Source organism: Gopherus flavomarginatus, chromosome 7, assembly GCF_025201925.1.
Source record: "Gopherus flavomarginatus isolate rGopFla2 chromosome 7, rGopFla2.mat.asm, whole genome shotgun sequence".
Classification (NCBI taxonomy): Eukaryota; Metazoa; Chordata; order Testudines; family Testudinidae; genus Gopherus; species Gopherus flavomarginatus.
The window spans coordinates 78,649,459-78,674,845 of record NC_066623.1 but is presented as its reverse complement, the minus strand read 5'-3'; the positions used below and the strand labels follow the sequence as shown (position 1 = coordinate 78,674,845).

Sequence of the window (25,387 nt, the reverse complement as noted above, 5' to 3'; positions counted from 1 at the left end):
TTCCAATTCTCCAGAATCCATTCTAGGGGAGAGCACCTTGCCTTCCCCACCTTGCTCTGCCCCTGCCCCGTGTCGCAGGTAGATGCTGGGCGTCCCCAGATCCTAACAGAGAAAGTCCGGACAACCGGACTCTTCCTACTTTATCCAAGGGACCGGTTCCTCACCGTCGCCCGGGACCGGTTCCACACCATCGCCCACAACTGCTTCTCCACTATTTGAGCGCGTTGCACCGTTGTGCCCTCTGGGGTCACTCACACCGCGTCTCCGCCGAGGCCCCCGGTGAAGTCACCGGTGTGCACTGGGCATCGGTCGTCACCGCGATCCGTTGACCTCCAGGAGGGATCCAGGCAAGGCTAATTTTTGCCTCAGCCCACCCAGGGATGCCAAAAACTGTTGCAGACACAGCAGTGCCAGAGGCAAGCAACAGTGGTTCGTTGCCTAGAGTGCTTAAGCGCCAATAAACACACTAGGGTGGAGAAGCAAACAACCAAATTTATTTGAGCTCAAATAAGGTGCCAGGGAGAAATAACAATCTCAGATCCTGCACCCCTAAAACAAGCAGTTTCTTCCTTTTATATCCCAGTTGTTTACTACAAAACTTTCTTGCTGACTAGCTGATTTCTTACTCCCCCCTCCTTTCCCATCCAGCTGCAGTATCTTCTCTCATTCAATCTTTTGACTTCCCCCTTCCTCCCCCCTCTCCACTGCTGAGACATGTACACAGTATCTTAAAACGGCCTTGAGCGGGCTTTAGCCGAGATTCAGTGTATTACAGCAGCGAACTGGCTGTTACAACCAAAACTAACTGCTAACACTACATTTTTGCAGCTATTAGTACATTAGGTTACACAAAGTGTTTAACATGGAGGAACATTGGTTCATTAAGGCCTACAACAGGAGGGCTTCATTGACACTTGTGGTCTATCACCTTTCCGAGTTACCTAGGGTTCTGCCAGAGTGACACCAACAGTGACAATTACCATAAAGTACAGTATATGTAATTTTCCTCTTACGCACTGACCTCAGAACCTAACCCCCGCATAAGCTGTGACTCCGCCGTCATGTAAAACAAAAAAAAAAAAAAATTAGGCACAGCTTTTTGGTGCCCCCAAGTCTTGTCGCCCTGCCTGGAGCCACTTTAGTCAGTCGTGGCTGACAGGTGTGGTGGGGATGAGGGACAAAAATCTTCAGCGCTTGTGAGCTATGCTAGCCTAACCCCTCCGGTTTATGATACTCTCGGGGCTTGTCTGCACTCCCCAGCTTTTAGCTGCAGGCTGTGTCGCTACAGCCGAGCTGCTAGGGCTGCAGGAGGACGGCGTAAGCCCCGTGCCCCAGGGAGCCCGGTGAGAGGGACACTCTGTCGTCCCTGCCTGGGGCACGTCACCCTCCTCGGCAGCGCTGGGGAGCGACAGGGAGGCGCTGCGGGGGCTCAGCGCCGTCCCGCCACCCGGAAGCGGCGGCGGAGGGTGGGGGCGCCTGGCGGGAGCATCGCAGGGCTGGGAAACCCCAGCAGCTGGCGGGCCGCCTGGAGACCGGGCACTCGCCCACCGTCAGACGCTCCCGCCCCTCGCCTCGTTCCAGCTCCTGAGGAGGCGGGGTATGCGTGCCCACGTGCCGCGCTCAGCCAATCGGCGGATCGCGTGATGTGAGAGTGGCCGGTGCTCTTCCCCAAGGTGGCGGCGCTAGCTCGGAGCTGGGAAGCGAAGGCCTGGCTGCCGGGGAAGGGCCCGCGCCGCTCGCCGCCCAGCGTGCCCCCCCCCCCCGGGGCCCTAGGATGGTAAAATGACCCAGGGGGGGAAGAAGAAGAAACGGGCCGTGAACCGCAGCATCATGCTGGCCAAGAAGATCATCATTAAGGACGGCGGCACGGTGAGGCCTGGGGGCTGCTTGTGGCACGGAGGGAAGTGCTGAGGCCGCTCGGGCGAGGCCTTGGCTGGAGGGAAGGGGCTGGCCTGGCCCGGAGGCGTGCGGGGACGGTGGGTAGACCCAGTGAAGCAGGGGGAGGGAGCATGGGGTGAGGCCGGGCCCGGGTGCATGTAGGGGACTGGCCTTTGCTGTGGGGAGGCCAGGCTGGCGCAGCGCGGTCTGCGGGGTGGCCCGGAGCCGATGAAGCATGGTGCGTTAGGGTTCGGGGAGCTGGGCCTGGGAAGGGGCGGACCTAGCAAAGTGAGGCTAGTCTAGCTAGACCCCGGACCGGGGAAGGGCATTGAAACGCTGAACGCCGTGAGGCGGACACAGGAGCCTGAGTGCCCAGAGAATCCTTCTGATCTGGTCTGTAAGGGAGTTTGGGGTTGGCATTAGGGTGGCCTGCTGCCTGGTTCTCAGCCAGAGAGTCTGGTCAGTAATGGGAACCTGGCAGTGTCTGGTCAGAGCTACTGACTGGACACTCGAAGTCCGGTTACTGCGGGTGGCAGAGCAACTCGCGCTGCTTCCTACCTGCCTTGGGTGGCCCCAGCTTCCACTTGACCTCCACAGGAGAGGCCCTTGGGGCGGGGGGGAGGAATGGATGGGGTGAGACCTTGAGGGAAGAGGTAGGGGCAGAGCTGGGGGGCGGGGAAGGTGCGGGGGAGATTCCAGCATGCCTACTGAAGTGTCCTGGTTTTTGAAATATTAAATTGGTAACCCTAGTTGGCATGGTAGATTCTGGCTTGAGGGCAATGCCTAAAACAGGTCAAGCTGGGACAGAAGTCTGGTGCTAGCTAATGGGGTCATGAGGGAGACAATGCCACATTGTCTCTACTTGCTAGTTTGTGGGGAGATTCTCTATTTCATCAGCTCTCAACCAGGAGTCTGGGACTCCTGGGGTAGGAGGGGGCGGGCTGTAAGCAGGTTTCAGGGTGTCTGCTAAAATAAACCAACCGGAGAGCAGGGCCAGCGTTAGACTCACAGGGAAGAAAGCTGTATCCCGAGCCCTGCTGCCTGGGCTGAAGCTGAACCCTGAGCAACTTAACTTTGCAAGGCCACCTGTGGCATGGGGCCTCTTGGCTACTGCTCTGCTTGCTATCCCCTAACTCCGGCCCTCATAGACTCTAGGACTGGAAGGGACCTCGAGAGGTCATCGAGTCCAGTCCCCTGCCCTCATGGCAGGACCAAATACTGTCTAGACCATCCCTAATAGACATTTATCTAACATACTCTTATATATCTCCAGAGATGGAGATTCCACAACTTCCCTAGGCAATCTATTCCAGTGTTTAACTACCCTGACAGTTAGGAACTTTTTCCTAATGTCCAGCCTAAATCTCCCTTGCTGCAGTTTAAGCCCATTGCTGCTTCTTCTATCACTGGAGGCTGAGGTGAACAAGTTTTCTCCCGCCTCCTGATGACACCCTTTTAGATACCTGAAAACTGCTATCATGTCCCCTCTCAGTCTTCTCTTTTCCAAACTAAACAAACCCAGTTCCTTCAGCCTTCCTTCATAGGTCATGTTCTCAAGACCCTGGCTTTTAATCTACTGAAAAACAATTGTTGTGGCACATGGAATTTTTATAGCATGTTGTGGGGCGTGGGGGAGGTGGCTCAGAAAGAAAAAGGTTGAGATGCCCTGCTCTAGGTGGAGCTACCTGGGACCTGTGATGAAGAAGCTACCCTATAAACTCTTCTGTTGCATGGGCTCCTGCCTCTGATTTCTTGTCAGATGAACATTTGACCTGAGGCCTAACTTGGCCTCCACTCACTCTGGTTGCTTTCTACCAGAGCTGGGTCCATGCTGAGTTCTGGAGGTAGCACGTGAGCTGGGCGTAGGAACTTTGTTCCCAAAGAACTTCTGACACTTTTTCCCTGGTGTGGCTGGACAGCAGCCTTGGGTGGGAGGGACTAAAACCATGTTCTTTGCTGCTGCCTCATGTGGGATCAAGAATTCTGGGCTGTGCAGGTTTTTTTGCCATTATTTCATGATAGGTTTCCTTGCTATCAGGTGTTTCTCCTCTATCTTATTGGCATCCATCTGGTCATCATTTGTTAGTTTAAAAGTATTTCTTAAATAATCTATACCAGTAGGATGGTGATTTGCCTTTACTCTCAAGTAGTAAGTTTGAGTACTGAGCATTTGTCAAGATTCAATATAAGGTTACTTTACTTAAATCCATGCATTTACCATGTATATATGTGTATAAATATGTGTAAATCTACAGCATTTATGGATTAGATAATATTTAAACTCTTAATCTTGAAAGGAAATACCACCTAGAAAACTGCTGTGCATTTTCGGACAGCAGCTGGTTTCACAATAGCCTAGGTCAGGATGATGGCAGGCAGTAAACCATTGTAGAATAGAACAGGAAATTCTGAGTATAATAAGTAGGATGTGGTTCTGCTGTTGGTGAAAAGCCCATCTGTGATGTGCTTTACCCATACAGTGTGTGCATCGCCATCATGGGATCCTTTGGTGTTTGTTCTATCTCCTTCGGCTTCCATATTCTGAAAAAGAATAGGTGGGTAAGTGTGAGAAAAACTTCTGTATCAAAGTAGTAATGTAAGGTTTTCCAGTTCACTGGAAGTGTGATAAAATGTTTCCCAATAAATAGTTAAGTATTTTATGTAACAGAACTTGGAATACTTAGTGATTGAATGAAGTTGCCATAGATGCTTTTTAAAAAAATCTATAAGCAGCATAAGTCAGTTACAGTTAACTTGGTCAAAATAACTGTAACAATGTGTGTCTTGCTTTACTCGTGTAGTTTAGATACTTTTTCAAAATGCATTAAAATCATATTGCTTTAAGATAGGTCCTTCAAATACAAGTAAAACATCAGTTTGCTGGTCTTGTGTATAAGCAGCCAAGAGCTGCCTTCATCAACTTGATGAGCTACTATGTAGATTACTTAAGGGTCGGAGGCAAAGTAAGTTCATATTTGACTGATAAATATCTACTGTGAAAGACCAATATTACTGTTGTTTGTAATTTCTTTACAAAGTAAAAACTTATGGCATTACAAACATGTAGGCACGTGTTTTTTACAGGACTAATATAGTGAGTGAATACAGACAGAGTAACTTTTTTTATGCTCCACTAGTTCATGCAGCTGGTGAAATTAGAATTTCTTTCTGGAAAAAAATTGAATTGTTACAAAAGTGCCATTCCTCTAATTTCCACTTGGATGAACTGCATCCAGGGATAAGGAGAAAGATTTAATGTGTCGTTCAGTTATACCTAAAATAGTGCCTTCGATGTCAGTTACCAGTATTAAAAGCTGAGTGCAAGCCCATTTGAAAATACATTGAGTTCAAATGTACGGAAACATGCAACTGTTTGGGAAGTCATTAGATAACAGATATTGGTATGTGATCTATTTGTGGAAATATTTGCCTATTCTCAAATGCAGGTAGGGAAAGGGTATTCAGACTTATTTTTTGTAAGTTAGTGACCTGTTGAGGCTGTATGCTGTTATACTAGACTATGTTCTTTATAATAGCAGCAAGAACTGCTTAGATGCATGGATCATGCTGTAGACATTTAAAAAAAAAACAAAAAACCATAAATTAGCCCTCGGTTCTGTTCTCATCCTCCTCAATTCCTCACTTGCCTGACATGCTAAATGATATTTTGGGGATCAGGTAAACTGAAAGCCTTGAATTTCTCTAATTTGCGGACCAGTAGCAATAAAAAAAAAATTAAATATGCATGTTTAAGTTTATCAATTACTTATGGGGTAAAATCATTATATTTTGTATTTTTTAGCCCCAAAGAAACTCAGTAGTCCCTTTCTCTGCAAGAATTCATTGTCAGTGGCTCAAATGCATGATAGGGTAGGTCTGTAGGTCTACTATAGTATATGCTTATCCCTAGTGATTGAAACCATTATTACCTTGGTTCCCCTGTGCTCCTCTCCAGTTCTGCTACACTAGCCCAATGTTAGCTTTGTGATTAGGTTTCCCATCCAAGCACATTCACAAATCTCTTTTTCAGAGCGTGGGAGTGTATACTTTCCTAAACAAGGTCTAGAGGTATACACGATTAATTTCAGCAAGATTGTCTGTAAAAAGGCTAGAGTATGGTGGTAATGTGTAGGAATGTTTTTTGGAAAATAATGTGGCTTCTTTTGTACTCTATAATATCAGAACATCAGTCAAACCTGATTTGGCAGTAATGTCACTAGTATTATTCTTATAACTCAGTCTTGATTAAATTTAAGAAGGTGCTTACAGCAGCGACTGCAGGTAGACTTCCTGTACAACTGCAATAAAGATCTTATAGTAGTGCTATCCTCCTTTGTACAGTTGTTAAATAGCCATTGTCAAATAAATGAAATACAGAATACATTTAGTAAAATACTTGTGATGTAGACTCACCAAAGGAAGGCAATAATAGTAGTTCAGGCCCTCTTCTTTATTCATCCTGTTCTGATGATTGATTGCAATTTGTATCATATGTACAGTACTCATACTTCTCAGACCATTGATGAAAAGAAATTTGAACTATGATACTTGGGTATGACAGGGTGACTTAGAGCAGGAGAATTCAAATCTTCTTGTAATTTACATCTAAACTTATTCTGGTTTGTAAACTATATTAATTACAAGTGGATTCTCAGCTTTTATGATTGTACATTTGAAGTTGTCCTTGCTTTAGAGGTTTTTACGGTGTTGTATCAGTAGAAGTATCTTCTAGTTATGATCCACGTACAAGTTTATTTTCTTGCTGGCTTGATCTATTATACAAAATCCTCTTGGACTAGAAAGACCCCTATCTGACCTGGCAGATGGGATTTCTGTAGTTCAACTAGTGTGCCACCTGTCCCAACACAACTGCCATACTCGGAATAGGTAAAGTCAAAGAACATCTGCTTCTACCATGAGTGTCAGATTCCGGTTATAACTTGAGTATTTAGCTATACTTTTGCCTTTAGACTTTAATTTTTATAGCTAAAATACATTTCTGTTGTGGAAGATGTAAAAATGTTGTTTTGAAATGCCTTTAGTGTTTTCTCCTTTAGTTTGTTCATACTTAGTTGATGCATACCACTACAGTGTTTTATGTAATTAATTTTCAGACTTCAGGCCTACTTGATGTATTAATCAAATCCCATGATATTCAAGGTTCTGCAGAATCTTGAAACTTGCGTTTTTATAAATTAAGTTTCTTGTACTTGTGGTTACAACAAAAATATTCTAAATGTAGTATTGTCTTTTCATTCAGTAGACAGAGAAGCTGATATGGTAGCTCTGACAAGTTAGCTCCCTCCCTCTCAACGCAGTTGTCTGTTACTGCTTAAGCCTGTTGGTTTAAATTTCAACACTAATTCATATCTGGATCATTTTAGCGCACACATCCAGTTAAATGATCTTATAGCTTATGCAGTGGCAAATAAGGGTAGTCACCTTCCCCCATCTCTTTAAAAATATTTACTGCTGTAAGCAATGAAGCTCTTCAGTGCAGTCTTTGATTGATTTCCTTGACCTGCTCTCACCTGCCCAAGATAAGGTGTTAGTGGGGTAGAGAGAAACTGTTATTTCTTCATGCCTTGCCCATAATAGAAATGTTGGAAAATTGACCTCTGACTCTTAGGGTCGTAAGGTGGTTGTCTGCTGAGCAGCTGCCAGTAACTACTTGTCTTACCCTGATGCTGCCAACTGTTTCTTTACTCCCTCGTACAGTGAGGAACCAGCAATAGCAGCTGAGAGGGAGGCTCCGTTGTGCAGGAGCAAGTCTGATGCTGATCTGTAGCCTGGGAGGGAAAAGAGTATTTGTTGCCCGTGGTACATACAGAAATTTACTCTTTGGATCCTGTGCTGTAGTCAGGGTGTGATGGGAGTGAAACCTAGAGGAGCTCCTGCAGGCATGGGTGATGCTGTGAGTTCAAGCTGCTCTCTGGCCCCTTTACAAAATTGTAAAGTCATCTCTGTTCACTGGAAAACAGAAGAGTGTAGCAAAAGGATATTTATGAATGCTGGGCACGGGTGTGGTAACTAGGGAAGGAAGAAGAAAAGGGCAGAAGTAACCATGGTACTAAAAGTACTCTGAAACATGTTTTCCACTAAACATTATAGAATATTGGTTGAAACAACAAGCTTTTTTCCAAATCTGTTCAAATTCTTTGGGTGGTGGGTGCAGTTTACCAGTTCCAGTAGCTGTGTTTAGGCCTGCTCCTATAGCTTTGGTTACAAGTCACCTGATGCAAAACCAGAAAAAGTTATTTTTCTGGCTTGGATGGTGCTAAAATCGTGTAAGAATAGCTATATTAGAGTGGCAGAAATCTCAAGATGGCAAGAACAGCTGATAAGATTTGAGCACTGTTAAATCCAAATCTTTGTCTGTTTGTATTTAGTCATATGAACACAGTAGACCAAATCTAATTCAGGGCTGAGAATTGCCTCTTCATTCAACACTCAAGGGAGACTGGAGAAAGAGTAGGTGTTGAGGCAAAGCTTTTGACTAAAAATTAAAAAAAAAAAAAAAAAAAAAAGTCCGCTTGTGTAGCATTTTTAATGCGCAGATAATTCGTGTCATTCTGTTGTGAAATAATTCTCCAGTGTTTCCTGGCATGGGTAGTAATACACTGTGGCAAGTTGACATAGCATGTAATGAAGTATCTGAGCCTAATCGGGATTTCTCTCCCCACCTCAAATCCCTTCCACATTTAACTTTCTATCTCCATACATTCCCTTCTGTGGAAGCCACTTTTTTAGTTTAACTCAACAATATAAAGAAACATTTCAAACTCTCTGTCCCACATTTGATGTACGTATTGAGTCTATTTGTTGCCTTCCGCTCATTTGGGGAAAACCTTCTAATACAAGTCTCAAGTTGTGGTGGGCTTTCCATTGTGTGAATTTATTTTCTTTCATGTGGGTTTTAGATAATTTAATTCAACAAGTTTTTGTGTTTAGTTAGACACAAGCTTTTACTAATAGAAGCACTGGTTGTTGGTAAGAACCAAAGTTGATTGGTAAGCCAGTTAATCAGGATTTGGAATAACTAAATCTTGGTTTTTGACTTCTAATTCCTATGTGGACTTAATTGTTTCCTTCCCTGAGGAGAAAAAGATATGAAATTCCCCAAGAAAAGAGTCTCACTTCAAATAGTGGAATCCTGTTAGAGGGAAGTCATTTTTCCTCAGTTTTGTCTATATATGGAGGTTTATAATAATTGGCATTGCAGTTTGTACAGTGCTGTTTTTTAAGACACTTCCAGTCATTCATTATGCTTCACCATATGCAGGACAGTTATTCAGACAACAGCTTGTTTTGAGCCATACTTCATCTTAACAATTTCTTGCTTATAAACCAACATTTGACAACTTTCTTATTAATAATGCAGCTTTTTAAATATTCTGTAGTAACAACTTTTTTGTTTTTGTGTTTTAGCCTCAAGGAATAGGTTCTCCTAGTGTCTACCATGCTGTCATAGTGATTTTTTTGGAGTTTTTTGCTTGGGGACTTTTGACAGCACCTACTTTGGTGGTAAGTGATGTGGTTAATGAATTTCTGTATTGCATGAAAAGTTTATTTTAGCCTTTATTATTATTATTATTCATTGCAGTATTGTCACAGCATTAAACTTCAAAATAAAGTTTTGGGTGGAATTGAGCTGGCCTGAACTTCACACTTGGAAGAACATCTTGTGTGTTATGTTACTGAATGTGGTGAAGATTAAACAATCCATGTAGCATTGGATTGGTATTAGCCACATATCAACATATGTAATCTATGCTAATTGCACACACTTTTGAGATGAAATACTTAAAAAAACAAACAAAAAAAACCCCTCAAACTTTCTATTTCTGTTATCCCCACAGACAGAGGTCTATCTTGAGCACAAGAGTAGGATCTTGGAATGTGAGGGATTCCAGTCCCAATTTTAAGAACTTTTTGACTTTGATCTTAAAGGAGCATTACTGAACCTGGCCATTCTTTAAAACTAACTCATTAAATATTGTGTATTTTTCTGTACTGTCTTTTTAACCTTTGGTAATTAACAAGGTGATGGCAAGTAGAAACTTTCTCTTTGGTAAACATGTTTTCACTCCTGCCTAAGTAATTCATTTATGCTACAGTCAGTGATATGACTTAACTTCTTTGAAATAAAGTGTGATACCACCCACCCCTGAAGTCTATGGACAGATACTGTATCCTGATAAACTGCAATATAAGGAAAGGAGATTTTTAACTTGTTTATATGCCATAATTATGTGCCATGGCTTACAGAGATTCAGGTTAAGGTTAAACTTAAAAGTTTTGCCAGCATAGCTCTGTTGGTTAGGGAAGTAATGGTTTGGAGGGGAAGGGGGCTGGGGGTTGTGTCATGGCTGCAGTGTAGAAATCTATAGGTAAAAAAGTGTGTTTAGCCTTGTAGACTAGGCTTAAGAGTGTCAAGCTCTCTGGAGGGATTGCTCAGTGGTTTGAGCATTGGCCTGCTACCCCCAAGGTTGTGAGTTCAATCCTTGAGGGGGCCATTTAGGGACCTGGGGCAAAAATCTGTCTGGGGATTGGTCCTGCTTTGAGCAGGGGGTTGGACTAGATGACCTACTGAGGTCCTTCCAATCCTGATATTCTATTCTAATGATCCTATCTTGTAAAACTTCAGTCAACCTAATGCCTATTGTAGATGTAGGTAGGCTGACCTAATTATGTTGCACAAGGCACAAAATTTGCACAGCTCTGAGCGCTGTACCTAGATTGATATAATTTGTAGGTGTAGCTGAGGCTTTAGTATGCGAAAAAATGTATTCAAACCATCTGAGCAGTACATTCATTCTCCATGCAGTATCTGTTGTCAGAGGTATTGTCAGATGCTACCAGTGTGGTGCTCTGCTCTCTCTCCTTGTTGGTATCACTCTGCTGTGTGTGTGTGTTCCCTCTTTATACTGCCCCAGCTCTGCAGATAGCTGACACAGCAGACCTGAAGAGAACCCCCAATGACCGCAGAGTCTAGTAAGGTTCGAAGTCACGTTGGCTAGGTTTTTTGCGATATTGGACACAATGGCAGTTCCCTGTAAATTACTTAGTCTACCAGGCATACTATGAGAAAGTGCCTCTTGGCAATGGACCCGGCTCAGTGAGTGGTGGGACTTTCCACTGCCTCCTAGGCCGGACCAAGACACCGCCCCAGGGATACATTCTTATACACAGGTACAAACAAATTACACATCACTCCTGACGTACTGAGGTGCAACCCCTTTATGCAGTAAGCTGCAACCCCTCTACGTAGTAAGGTGCCGCCTCTCACCTTGTACATGTTGGTTTGATCAAAGCAACTCTATCCATCATTTTACCCTTTTGCCCCTGTCATTGGGATGGGTCGGCCTGTTCTTACTTATCTGTGGAATGTTCCAGTATAAGGTGTTCTGGTACTGTGTTTATACTTCGGTATGATAGATGAATATATATTTATGCAACATCAGCCCTTTCCTTGCCAACATCTGTGAACCGAGCCGGCTTCCAGCTCACAGGTTGACTTTGCTTTTTAGTTAAGTCTTGACCATTACTTTAGTACAGGCCTCATACTGGGCCTTTATCAGGGCCTTCACTTACTACAGTATCTACCTGTGTTGTGGTACTAGTTTTGTGTTCCATGATATTGAAATCCTTTTAAGCAAAACAAGACCTTTGTGAAAAGTAGTGTGTATTTGGTGTCTGAATCAGTCTATCACATAAGTACAGCATATCCTTATTTAAGGAAATCCTACAACAGTATTCCTCTTCATTGAAGTAGGAATGATACTTTTATCAAACTTAATGAAATTTTTGCCAGTCTTATGTGGTAGAAAGTGGAGAAAATACACTGATTTTGAAGATTCTTCTTTCCTTTTACTGACCTGCAGCTGTAGTGTTAACATTGTAGCTTATCCACTGGTGCCTTTATTTCTGGAAAGTAAGAAGCATAGCAGAATTTACTATTAGAAATTGTGTAGTCTACCATGCAAATGTCTGTAGTGGACTATTTGACAATGAGATTATTGATGTTGAATTTCATGGTGGATTTTACTGTAATTATATTAAAATTGTTGGTATAATATGCCTCAGATATATTAATTCTTGAGTCTGTATTCATATTTAGTACTGTGAAATATGGATAATGCAGTATATAATGTACATAATTCTTTCATAGGTGTTACATGAAACCTTCCCAAAGCATACATTTCTAATGAATGGCCTAATCCAAGGAGTAAAGGTAGGATGAAAATTCAGTCTAAATCAATAGAGTATAACTGAAAATAAATCAATAAAGGGTACATATGAGTGCTGATGCTTCCTTAAGTGGAATAAGGAGAGCCTTCCAATATAGCTTTCAAGCTGTGAATAAAATGTGAGGGTAAATTTACCACGGAGAGCTCAAATGCAGCACTTTATTTTAATCTTGCTTTTGCTAAAATGTTTGCTTGGTTTGAGTGAGGAATAAATAGGCCATTTGAATAGCCCAAGATCATACAATCAGTTGGTGTCACAGCACATAAGCATGTAAGATACCTGTTGACACCCAGTCCTTTACTCCAATTGTTAGACCACATGTCCTCAATGTGTTGAAAAATGTCTCTCTCCTAAATACAGCATATAAAAATGCAAAATGCATTTTATTAAGCTATGTGTTGACTGCATTTGGATTTCACGTTTTGGGTTTCTGTGGTAGTAAAATTCAAATTGCAGGTAACTGCTGCTGAGTGGAAAAGGGGGATGATGATAGAAGATACTGCTTGACACTGTTCCATATAGCCAACATTTATCATTAATCTGCAAAACAAAATCAGTCAGTTTCTAACGATCTTTCAGCTATTGTATTTTTTTTCATTTCTTGGTTTTTATTTAAAATTTGTTTTTACTTTTCAGGGCTTGTTATCGTTTCTCAGTGCCCCCCTCATAGGTGCTCTCTCTGATGTTTGGGGACGAAAGTCCTTCTTACTCTTAACAGTATTTTTCACTTGTGCACCAATTCCATTAATGAAGATCAGCCCATGGTTAGTAACAAGCATAGTTATTTATGGCTTTGTCTTTAGTGTGTTCTTACTGTACATAATTTATAATGTAGCATTTATAATAGCACTTGTGTTCTAGTTAATTTACCAGATGTTGTTTAATTCTTAGTGCACCTCTGTGAGGTAGGTGCGGAAGTACTAATCCATTGCAGAGTTGGGGAAACTGAGATGGGGTGAAGTGACTTGCTGAACACCCCAAAGCCAGGCTTAGGATTTTGGATCTCCAGACTGTTAGCCCCGTGCTTGCTTCTAAGCTAGTCATTAGTACTGGAGTGACTTGTGACTTTTTAGTGGCGTTTGCTTATATACCAAAGAGAGCCCAAGAACTTGGAAGATGTATGGCCTATGAGCTGGTATATTTCTTGTACTTTTAAGCCTCTTGAGGGTCAATAACTTAATAATTAAGTATAATTTTATACAGTATATTTCCAAGTACCTTCAGAGAATATCTCTCTAATCCTTGCATATCTTTATTTGGCCGTAATTTTCAGCAAAATCATTTCAGTACTAAGTAAAGAGTCACTAAGAATTGAAAATAGTCTTCAGAACTAGTGTATACCTTACGCACTAGTGTGTAACATTAAAACTGGTACTGAAAAAGTAGTTGCAGCTTTTTTATTATAGTTGTGCTTATCAAATATTAAAATCTAGCAAATTTTGACTAGCCGGAATTTTAGTAGTCTGATACACCTCCATTCATGAGTCTGATGTCCCTAGGATAATGGCTAGTTCACAATTGTTTCAGATTTGTACTGCTCCTGAAGATAAATCTGAAGTAACATAAGACATGGTCTTAGCACTGATAGAAGTCTGAGAGTTAACTGTTCATATTGTATCAGAGACCAATTCAGTTTGCTATCTAGTCTTAACGTCTTTTGTAGTCTCTTCATTTTGATCCCTATTCCTGGGTGATAGGCTTTTCGTTTAACAGTTTATATTTTGCAACATGCATTTTGAGTGAAATAATTGCTAGTCTGTGGACTCACGCCTAAGGCTAATGTTGAAGGATCTGTAATGAACTATCTTAATTTAATCCAGAAAGCATTTTTTGTAGAATGGCAAGTAATTCTGTTATACACTCAGTGCACACTGGAGAGATTTCTTAACCATATAAAGACACATGCATACTGACTTTATAAATTACTTGCCAGGAATAAGTTGGACAATTATAGATACCTTAATCTGTCTGGAAGCGTTTCAGAAGTTCACCGCTGGTTATGTTTAGCTCCACTAAGCTATTCTCTTTCTGATTCCTTTGTCCCCAGGTGGTACTTTGCTGTTATCTCTGTTTCTGGGGTTTTTGCAGTGACTTTCTCAGTGGTGTTTGCTTATGTAGCAGATATAACCCAAGAACATGAAAGAAGCATGGCCTATGGGCTGGTATGTACTTAATTCCTCTGTACCTTTTAGGCTTCGTGAGGGTCAACAACTAGAGTTCTCTTAATGAAGCTTTGTCATATTGCTGCAGGAGACGCAAGTTTTTCAAAGTTGATATCTGTCCCACTATAAACTTATTTTGGCCGCTCAGTTTTTCCAAATGGAAACTTGGTCCTTACTTTCCAGTTCTCCTGTTGAATTTCTTGTCAGCTTAAATTTAAAACGGCCATTGTATAATCTTTTCTCTCCATTCTTTTCTGGTTGTCAGGATGGTGCTATTTTCCATTTTGTTTGCATATGCAACTTTTACTATATAATGTAAATTCTGTGATTTATTAAGAGCTGTGGATGTGCAAATAAGCACAGTTTCTAATACCACTCCCAAAAGAAAATGTTATGCTGAGTCTCCTCGCCCCTCCCCCCCCCACCCATCAGACCTCTGTCTAAACTTCACACATTTGACACAATCACAAGGCTATACAGTGCTGCCCCACTTAACCACATTTTTGTCATTAAAATCATCAGATGTCTGAAATCTTGGTTGCTGCTGCAATGCTAGAGAAGAACTGTACGTTTTAGTTCAGAACTTGTGCACCTGATTAAGGTGATTTGTAACTAAGTTTATGGAAGTGAAGGTGCTGAAAGTGAAGTCAGAAAAAAAGATTGGATAAGTTTGATCTTCCTTACTGGAAAACTTAATTCTCATACTGACTTTTGCGTGTTACAGGTTTCAGCAACTTTTGCAGCAAGTTTAGTTACCAGCCCAGCTATTGGTGCCTACCTTGGTCGAGTCTATGGAAACAGCCTGGTAGTGGTCCTAGCTACAGCTATAGCTTTGTTGGATATTTGTTTTATTCTTGTTGCTGTACCAGAATCACTGCCTGAGAAGATGAGGCCAGCATCATGGGGAGCACCCATTTCTTGGGAACAGGCTGACCCCTTTGCAGTAAGCTATTTAAATGTTTAAGCATGGAGTGATGGCTTGATATATGCAAATTTGGATTTGTACTGCTTTTGAGTCAGGAATGGGACTGATAGTAATTATCTCTTGATTTGGGTTTTAAAAAAATTGTTTGAAGAGTTCCTGGGTTTATTGGGGAAGGGTGTAAGTAATTTCAAATCCCTGTTTAGCAGGGATTAGCAAATGCAGATTAGCATGTGCTGAAGGACATGTTTCAACAGCGATGTATGTATTAAAGGGCATCTGCCTCTTTCGGTGTTCATTTTGTATATCATTGCTTAGGAGTGATGAAGAGTAGATGTTTTCTGTTGTTGACCTTACAGCTGTGTCTTTTTTGTCCTAGTCACTAAAGAAAGTGGGTCAAGATTCCATAGTGCTGCTAATCTGCATAACAGTCTTTCTTTCCTACCTCCCGGAGGCAGGTCAATATTCCAGCTTCTTCCTATACCTCAGACAGGTAAGAATCTGCATATGAAGAAATGTCTGATAAGGGAAACTAAATTTATAGAAGGGAGTATTCTTTGCACTTGTTACATTACTTTAGCAATATATGGGTAGTCCCAATATGATTAATGGCTGTTGATAGTGGCTTTTAGTTACTCTGATAGTTAATAAAGAGATGAATCTGTTCTCAAAATATTTCTCATGTTTCTTAGTCATTTGCATTATTCCTTGAAGTACAAATTCCACTACATTGCAGTGGTTAAAATTAGCTTTTGTTAGCTGATAAAATATTTTTAGTCTTTTACAGTGTGGGGGTCAGTTTTCTTTCAAGTTCCATACTCAATTATAGAAGTTATTTTCTTTTCCACACTAGATCTTTATTTTATGCAAGAGTAGATGTTAAGTTTCAATGGATTATGGGATTGAATAAAATCAGGGATGTCTTCCTCTATTTCAGATTAAGCGTTTTTCTGGTTACTCCATTTATTCTTTCCACTGATGTCACAAAACATGAAAGATGTGTCAATATACATTTGAAGTTTAATGATCAAATTACTCCTTCTCTAATGTAGATAATGGGATTTTCACCTGAAAGTGTTGCAGCTTTTATAGCAGTTCTTGGGATTCTCTCCATTATTGCACAGGTGAATATTAATCTCTAAATTTCACTAATATAATTGGTTCAAGTGAGAGCTAAATATTATGACAGTCCCTGTAACTGTAATTCCAGGAACCCAGTCTATCTGGTTTCAGAAGGTTAGAATAGAAAAGGAAAGATGCTTTGAATTCTGATCTCATTTTATATAGCTTCCTTTTTTTTCCCATCACCTAATGTCTGAGCAGTTCATAAACAATTACTTCTCACATCCTGGGAAGTAGAAAAATAGCACCATTTTGGGAAAGAACTGTGAGCACAGACATTGAGGCTGCCTTAAATCTGTCAGAGCTGGGAATATAATCCACATCATGAATTGTAGTCTAGTGCCTTAACCTTAATTTATTTCTTCCTTAGCCACAGTCTCAAACCTCTTAGAAGTTGATTCATTCTTCTCCTTAAGCTTAGTTTGGGTTGAAAAATAGCTTGTTTAAGCCATCAGGGCAGATTAAATAATATATTCCCAGTGTATGGAGTCCTAAGGAAAATCTAAATTGTTGCACGTCAAGAGCAAGGTAACAATCTCTTCACATATCTCTCTCCTTTATTACATGTTTCAGTCTCTGTCTAGAAAGTACTACATCATGAACTTCACTAGTTTTGACAGAAGCAAAGTAAACATTTTATATGTATTTCTGTATAATTTGAGTAGTCACAATTAAAATATTACATTCTTTTTCCCATCAGACAGTAGTTTTGAGTTTACTTATGCGGTCCATTGGAAATAAAAACACCATCTTACTGGGTCTGGGATTTCAAATATTACAGCTTGCATGGTATGGTTTTGGCTCGGAGCCTTGGTACGTACATTTAATTTTAGTTGAATTAATGAACTGACATAATAAGATTTTAAATTACTTAATAAAGAAACATTCACAAAGGCTTTTTTTTTTGTTTTGTGTTTTTACCTGCATCAGTTCGCATGAGCTGTTATAGGCAACGTGTCCTTTGTCTCTTCATAAGATGGAACCTTTTATTTTTTTTAAAGATGTAATTGGTTTATATTTGGTGCAGTCAAAGAAACACTGTCTGAACTATCCCAAACCAAGAATTTGGTATTGTGCTGTATGATTGACCTAAACAATGTCAATCTCTTGTGCCAATAATCTTCATAAGACCAAAAATTGTTCATGGATATTTTCCACCTATGGATACCAAACAACACTGAAAAATGCTTTGTCCTCTTTTCTCTAACAGTCAGATTTTCTTGGTTGGTTGGTTTGCTTTTTTTATTTTGGAGGGCCTGTCTTGTTGCTTGTAGTAGACTGCATTGACTTGTCAATGTCAGCTTACATCAATTGTAGCACTCCCCTGCTCTTCCCCCCCTGATTGCACCCTTTACAAATGCTAATATACCAATGACCTAATGGGGGAAAACTAAGTTAAGTTCACTTTTTGGATGTTCACCTCCTCCTTAATTTGGGAGGAGAGTTTACAAAATACATGATCAATGCTTCCCAGCAAGCATCAGGATTTTTCAAGGATTGGGGACTTTTCTAACCATATCTTAAATTATTTTACACCATTTGTTAAACTCAGAATAATTGATAGGTATGAAATCCAGCAATGATAATTAACTTGTGACTTCACTGTTGCATGGGGAGCGTGTGCAGTTCTTTCTAAACTTTTAAGTAAGAGGTATATGGAAGGTAGAAATTCAGAATTCTTATCTTGATTTTTCTCTTAACACTTATGTTTTTCAGGATGATGTGGGCAGCAGGGGCTGTTGCAGCAATGTCTAGTATTACGTTCCCAGCAGTAAGTGCACTAGTTTCACGAACTGCTGATGCTGATCAACAGGGTATGTTTCATAGGTCTTGTTAATTTTAAGGAATGTTCAGACTAAGAATATTCTGACCTCCTTAGCATCAGATGTATCAATGCTGTATTACTGGTACTCAAGGATTATCCTTAACTTCCATGCTAGTTTGCAGGACAAATTAGCCAACATAATAGTATGTTAATGTAATTGAGAAACATTAGTGTAGTTTTAACTTCACTGTAGAAGAGTGGTAGTTCTCAAAGGCCTGTGGACTGTTTGGAGGCAGCTGGGCTATCCTCTTTAAACAAGGTAGATGAATAATGAGTATGTCTAGCACAGGGAAAACCAGAGGTGAAAGTAAGCTGGTCCGGTACGGCGTACCAGCAAGAGCCATATGCTGGGCTGGGCTGGACTGCCTTCCATGGCGATGATTTAAAGGGCCCAGGGCTCCAGCCGCTGCAGGGAGCCCCAGGCCCTTTAAAGCGCTGCTGGAGCTCCAGCAGCCAGGCTCCCATGGTGATTTAAAGGGCCTGGAGCTCTGCAGTGACCGGAGCCTTGGGCCCTTTAATTCGCCCCTGAGCCCCAGGGCTCCCAGCTTCCTTTGCAGCTGGTAGCTCCAGGGTGATTTTAAAGGCCCTGGGGCTCCCAGCCCCAGTCAGAGCCCCACGACCTTTAAATCTTGAAAGGCCCCATCTCTTCTGATTGAGGCCACGCCCCTGCTCAGGACTTCAGTGTACCAGTAAGTCCTTTAAGTTACTTTCACCTCTGGGGAAAACCCATGCATTGAAGGTAGCATAATACTACATTACTACTTATTTTGATTCAGTACATCAGCTGATCATGTTTCAGTTCTTCTCTCCCACCATGCATGGATTTACTCAATTCTTCAATTGCATTTATTTATTATTACTGTAGTGTCTTGGAGCCCCGGTAATGTTTTTGCTTTTCTCTGAAGCACAGATAGCTGTCAGAGACGACATACCAGATTTGATAGTCTTTTGGTCAGTATGGCATAGGAAATACTGTGCTCTGACTAAAACATAGTTTGTCTTGCCCAATGTTCCTCATTGTTTTGGTTCTGGTGTAAGCATGATTCTCCTCTCACATCTGTCTTACAGAGGTGTATCCCGATTGATTTTAGTGAAGTTACTCCTAGTTTACACCAGCATGGGGAAAAAGTGAATCAGGTCCCATTGCATGTTAGACAATTGCCAAAAAGCATTTTAAACAGTCTTCATTGTATACACATTTAATTTTACGGAATGCCTTTTTCTTTAGGTGTTGTTCAAGGGATGATAACAGGAATTCGAGGATTGTGTAATGGTTTGGGACCAGCACTTTATGGTTTTATATTCTACATATTCCATGTAGAATTGAATGAACTCTCAGTGACTGAAACTGAATTGGGAGGTAACATGGCCACACAACACCATTCACAACAGGTATTGTTCCTATTTATTTATAAGTTACAAGAAATGCAGCAAAGATAAATCCTAGACGAGTGGTTTCAAACTTTTTATTTTTTTTCCTGCAGACCACTTGAAAATTGCTGAGGGTCTCAGCAGACAACTTAATGATCTTTCCAAATGTTGTTCGTGCCATTAGCTAACTGTTGTAAAGCACTTTGAATAAAAGTGCTATATTAAAAAAAACACATTTTAATATCAGTCTTACCTTCCTTGGTGTGTTGGATGTGCCCTCTCTCACCGTAGCAGCCCCCAAGCTGTGGCTGGGATGGAGGGAGGTCTCTCCCCTGCTGCAGCAGCCCCCGAGCTAGGGAAAGTCTCTTTCTCTGGCTGTCGCAGCCCTGCATGTCCCAAATTCCCCCTCCCACCTACCCCTTATTCCCCCCCTCTCTCCCAAGGCCACCACCTCACCTTACATGTGCATCTTCTCCAAGGTTCAGGCACCTAATTAGTGGAGTCATGCATGGCTCCACTAATGAGGTAGATGGCCCTTCATTCTTTTGTGTGCTGCCACTCAGGCATGCATCTTAGAGGGAACTATCCATGGGCCACCTGAATGGAGCTTGCGGGCCACTGGTGGTCCGTGGACCACAGTTTGAGAACCTCTGTCCTAGACCTTGGGGAGGGGGCGCGGAAATAAATTGGATACTCTAGTTCATCTTGCTGCCCTGTGACACATTCTACAGTGCATTAGACAGTCCAGCTTTAAATGAATCGAGCAGAGGGACTTCTCTAACCCCTTCTATTGTGAGACTCTTGACCTGTCTAATAACTCTTGCAATTAAGACAATCCTCTTGATATTGAGCCTAAATTTTCCAGTGACTAATCAATCCCATTGCTCCTTTGGATCACCCTAAAAAGAACCCTGTTGGTTCATGTTTTTAAACACTTTCCTATTCTCCGTCTTCTGACCAAGTTACACATCTCTTCATTCTTTCCTTGTATGCTGGTCTCTCTTGCCTGTTAACTTCTGCTTTTCTCTAAATTTTTTTAAACTTGTAAATATTTTTTTCTGGTACTATGTGCCCAGAATTGTATCTTAAGTCTATTGAATATTGAAAAACACATGATTTAGACTGGACACTAAAAAGCTGAATATGCTTTGCTCTTTTCATACTTTCTTGTGGCACAGTTCTTCTCCTTGCCACTTTCTCCTCTTTATCTGACATTGGAAAACGTTCTGGCCTGTCGATATGCCTCTGCCTAAAAAGAGGCATAAATTGCCATTATGGTCATAGATACCAGCCTATGCACTACTTCTTCATTTCTTGAAAGCAACTGAGTGCCATTTCTGGTCCTTCCAGCTATAGCTTACTTTGAAAAATAAATTATCTAAAACTTACTGCTTCAAAATAAGTCTACAAGTCAGCCAGTCTTTTTGATGGTGTGGTGAAAGACAAAGCTTGAAGATCTTGTCCTTTATTTACACTTGACTGAAGGGGGGCAGGGGGGTTGGTTTACTCAATTTACTTGAAGTATTAATGCTCAAATCACATGAGCGCATGAATGAAAAGAGTAAAACCATAGAATGAAATACTGTAAATTAACTTTCTGGCTGAGCCAAAAAATAAGCAAAGCGACTTGGATCATAGTCCCTTTTGTATAGTTAAATGACTTCTTACAGTGTCTAGGGCCATGGCTACACTGCCACTTTACAGCGCTGCAACTTTCGCGCTCAGGGGTGTGAAAAAACACCCCCGAGCGCTGCAAGATACAGCGCTGTAAAGCCTCAGTGTAATCAGCGCTGTAAGCTACACCCGTAAGGGATGTGGTTTACGTACAGTGCTGGGAGAGCTCTCTCCCAGCGCTGGTGCTCCGACTACACTCACACTTCAAAGCGCTGCCGCAGCAGCCCTTTGAAATTTCAAGTGTAGCCATACCCTAGGTCTCTGAACACTGAACCATTGTAATGTCTGCAACAGAATATAGAAGGGTGAAGGAGGGTAGTCTTCTGCTTTTGTATTTTCTGTTTAATTCACAGTCTTAACTTTTTAAATAGTAGTTAGTACCTTGGCTTTTCTTGTTTAAATGTGGCTGTTAATGTTGATGGGTTGGCAAGCTAGAGATCTGTGTGTATTGGAAAGGAGCTGGGCTTGGGACAAAGCTTGAGTTTTACCCCAGGCTAACAAGGCAGTGAAGACTAGCCCTGTACTTTATCTGGTAGCTACAGTGAGTTTTAATTACATGGCTGGAAATAGCAGTTCAGCTGTATGATTCTATAAGTCTGTATTTCTGGCAGGTAAGACACTAGGTAGTGGCACGTTTCCTGTGAAGTTAAAGAGAATTCTGCAGTTTAAAAAACACCCAAAGAGAAACTCGTCTAACAGGTTTCTCCTCTTCTGGGTTTCCTCCCTCAACCTTTGCAAATGACTATCATTCGCCTATGAATAAGGTTTGCTAGGGCTGGGTATTGAAATAGCCCACTTATTAAGAGTATTCTGCCCTAAACTAATGAAAGCTTTAAATGTTTTTTGTTTTTAAGTATAGAGCCTGATGTGGACCAACTAGTGTCTGTGAACTATGGATTTACTTAACTGTTCCTCCTAGAAAATAAGTGTGTTTGTTGTTTTCAGAACTCCATAATTCCTGGACCCCCTTTCTTGTTTGGAGCATGCTCTGTGCTGTTGGCTTTGCTTGTTGCCTTGTTTATTCCTGAACACACCAATCTAAATGTACGGTCAAGCAATTGGAAAAAACACAGTGGCGGTCATGGTCATCCACACAGTCCACAGGTCCCTGGCGAGGCCAAAGAACCTTTATTGCAAGACACAAATGTATGACGACAAAATCCAGAAAAACGTTTTTATATTTCATAGGTCTTGTTTCCAGTTCTGGATACACATTCCATTTACATAAATGTAATTTCTTAATGTTATCTTAAGAAATGTATCTTTCTGCATGAAATTTGTAGGAACTACAGACAGGAACTGGAAATTTCTCCAATGATGTTACAATTAAATTAACTTGCTTTTAAAAAGAAGAAACTAAGCACTGGTCTCATACTATTAATATAATTAACCTTTTCATCCTAGTTCTGAGACAAAAAGGAAAACATATTCAAGGTATCAGCGTGTGTCCCTGTGTCCATTTCCTTAAGGTGTAAAGCTTTAATTCTCCTCATGCTAAGTCTCAATGAGACATACTAGCATATTTGTGGACCCATTCATTTTATGTTTGTAAAATTTTGGGTCAGATAGTACAAAGCCTTAATGTAAATGCACTCAAGTAAGGAAAAGGTGAATTGGTTTCATTTTAAAATCACTGTATGGGAGGTTTTATTTTAAGTTTCTGCTAATACAAAATCATGTGGTGAGCACGCTTGCTGAACAGTAAAAGTTGTGTGTAAGTGCACTACTTTAATTCTTCCTCATTTTTGGAGTACAAGATAGTATCAAACAGTTAGTATTTAAATTAGTGGATCTTTTGAGCCTACAAGATTTTAATATGGGCTGTAAAACTGCTTTCTCAAATACAGTTTATACCACTATTTCTGATGTTTGTGTAATCATAAGGACCTCAAAACTTGAATACACAAACTGAAATATAAGCTGATAGCCTTGAAAATGTCCGTGTGCTATATAGTGGCCTTTCAGGACTGGCTAGTAACTTTTTACTTTTACAGAGCTAATGTTTTAGTCCTAAATTTTCAGGACTGTAGTACAGGAGAGAGAGCTTTATACAGTTACTGATGTGAATTTCTCTAAAAATATATTTTTTGTGTTCAGTTGTATTATTTAAACAAGTATTCCTTTGTATAAATTGTGTATAAGGTGTAGTTTAAAATGTTGTGATTACTGCTTACTGTTTTTTTAACTTTGAACATTCACCATGGTTGACCTAGAGCTGGAAAATGTGTAAATATATTGTTTAATAAATGAATATTTTAATGATTTTTTTAAATTGTCTTTGAATCAGTTCAAACCATAGATAGTCTGTATCTGAATTCTGTAATGTGTCTTGTAGCCTGCTAAATGTATTGTAGCCTAATATTGCTTTCTCACTTCCTGTCAAGTTTTTGGGTTCCTTAGTGCTTTGAATGTAATTTGATTCAACAGACAAATACCAATTGTAGGTAAATTGTGTGAATTTTATCCTTTTCATTCTCACATATCTGTAATAGCTTATTTGTCCCTTTACTGCAAAATTTTCATGAAAATTTTGCAGTAAATAGTGGTATTGTATTAAATCAGCAAGAAACTAATGGGCAATCTATTGCCAAGTAGAGTGCTGCATGGAACATTTTTAATCCTACTCTTGGCCTGTCCTGCAACCCGCTCCCACCTGGTCCTTCATTTTTTATCCTGCTCCCATCCACAAAAACCTTACATCCTGTAAGATTCCCTGTTTTTACTTAAGTGATAAGCATTCAAACAATTTTTCCTCCTGCAGGGCTCTGCTTTGTTTAATTTTGAACTTGTCATTAGCAAGCTGTTGATACCTTAAATCAGGTTAGCTCTAAACAAAGTGTGATGCACCTATCCTATGAATACTTATTCTGATGCTGTAAAATGTACAGCTGGACCTCTGTGTGTTTTGAAAAAAGGAGTATGGCAGATACTGTAGCAATAAAATCAACTTTGAGCTGATGGGGTGGGCAAACTTTTTGGCCCAAGGGCCCCATCTGGATATGGAAATTTGTATGGTGGACCATGAATGCTCCTGAAATTGGGGGCTGGGGCCAAAAATGAAGAGTTCAGGCTGCAGGGGCAGGAGGGTACTCAGGTGCAGGTTCCAGGTGGCGCTTACCTCAAGCAGCTCCTGGAAGCAGCAGCATGTTTCCCCTCTGGCTCCTATGCAGAGAAGCAGTCACATGGCTCTGTGCACTGCCCTGTCTGTAGGCACTACCCCTGCAGCTCCTGTTGGCCCTGGTTCCAGACCAATAGGAGCTGCAGGGGCAGCATGTGAAGACCCCTGGCTGCTCCTATGTGTAGTAGCTGGAGGAGGGACATGCTTCTGCTTTTAGGAGCTGTGGTGGGAGTTTATGGGCTGGATTAAAATGTCTGAAGGGCTGATGTGGTGCCTTGGCTGTAGTTTGCCCACCTCTGTGATGGAAGGTATTCACTGGATACAAGTTCCCAGTTATCCCATCAGAGGAGCAGGCATGAGTGGGCTGCAACTCACATTAGTTGCCATAGGGAACATATCTATGGATATTTGAGGGGAATGACTGGACTTACCTTGTTTCTCAAATCAGGATGTAGTAAAAGATTGTCATTTACTGATTATCTTGTTTTATTCAAAATGTATCTTTCCCCTGCAAAAAAGGGCAAACTAATACATTCAAATTAGAATTGATTATCTTTTGAGAAGTACTAATGTTGCCCAAATCAAAACTTACTCATGGACTAACTTTAGAGCAACTTAAAATATATTCAGTGACTGTTACTGGCATACATCTTCTCTTAATGTTTCATTTTCTGATTCTTGCACTCATCTTGCCATGCAACATCTAAAAGAATGTTACTGAAAAGTAAAAAGCCTAATCTTAAACTTACTTGGTATTAAGTCATTTACTGCTGAATTAATAGGCCACATACCTGAAGCAGGCTACATTAAAAGATGGACTTATATTCAGAAGTATCTTTTTCCCCTTGGACTACAGCACTGCAAAAGGAGTTACCAGTAATCTTTGACAGAAGAGAAAGTATTGTCAAGCAGCAACCTCTAACAATTAGTTTAGGTTAAACTTTGCTAAAAGTCATTGATGTCCTTGCCACAATAGCAGATGGTGTGAAGTTAACTTCATTATCAACAACAATCAAATGTGGTAACACTTGAAAGAGAACAGAACTTTAATGTGTTGGGGTAAA

General features: G+C 40.9%; 1 protein-coding gene across 5 annotated transcripts; it reads left to right on the top strand.

Moving 5' to 3' along the window:
• Positions 1 to 1,634: 1,634 nt before the first annotated feature.
• On the top strand, positions 1,635 to 23,468 carry MFSD14A (major facilitator superfamily domain containing 14A). Of its 5 annotated transcripts, XM_050960973.1 has the most exons (13): positions 1,778 to 1,869; positions 4,359 to 4,437; positions 9,307 to 9,402; positions 12,050 to 12,112; positions 12,766 to 12,893; positions 14,177 to 14,291; positions 15,016 to 15,234; positions 15,593 to 15,706; positions 16,266 to 16,337; positions 17,036 to 17,148; positions 18,052 to 18,149; positions 19,389 to 19,552; positions 22,151 to 23,468. In XM_050960973.1, exons 2-13 carry the CDS (start codon positions 4,375 to 4,377, stop codon positions 22,355 to 22,357), a joined length of 1,452 nt encoding a protein of 483 aa, XP_050816930.1. In that variant the 5' UTR covers positions 1,778 to 1,869; positions 4,359 to 4,374; the 3' UTR covers positions 22,358 to 23,468. The 5 variants fall into 5 exon arrangements, with proteins under 5 accessions (XP_050816931.1, XP_050816933.1, XP_050816929.1 ...); XM_050960974.1 differs by lacking the exons at positions 4,359 to 4,437; positions 22,151 to 23,468 and adding an exon at positions 19,645 to 21,317 and having other exon boundaries at positions 1,635 to 1,869; XM_050960972.1 differs by lacking the exon at positions 4,359 to 4,437 and having other exon boundaries at positions 1,637 to 1,869.
• The last annotated feature ends 1,919 nt before the right edge of the window (positions 23,469 to 25,387 follow it).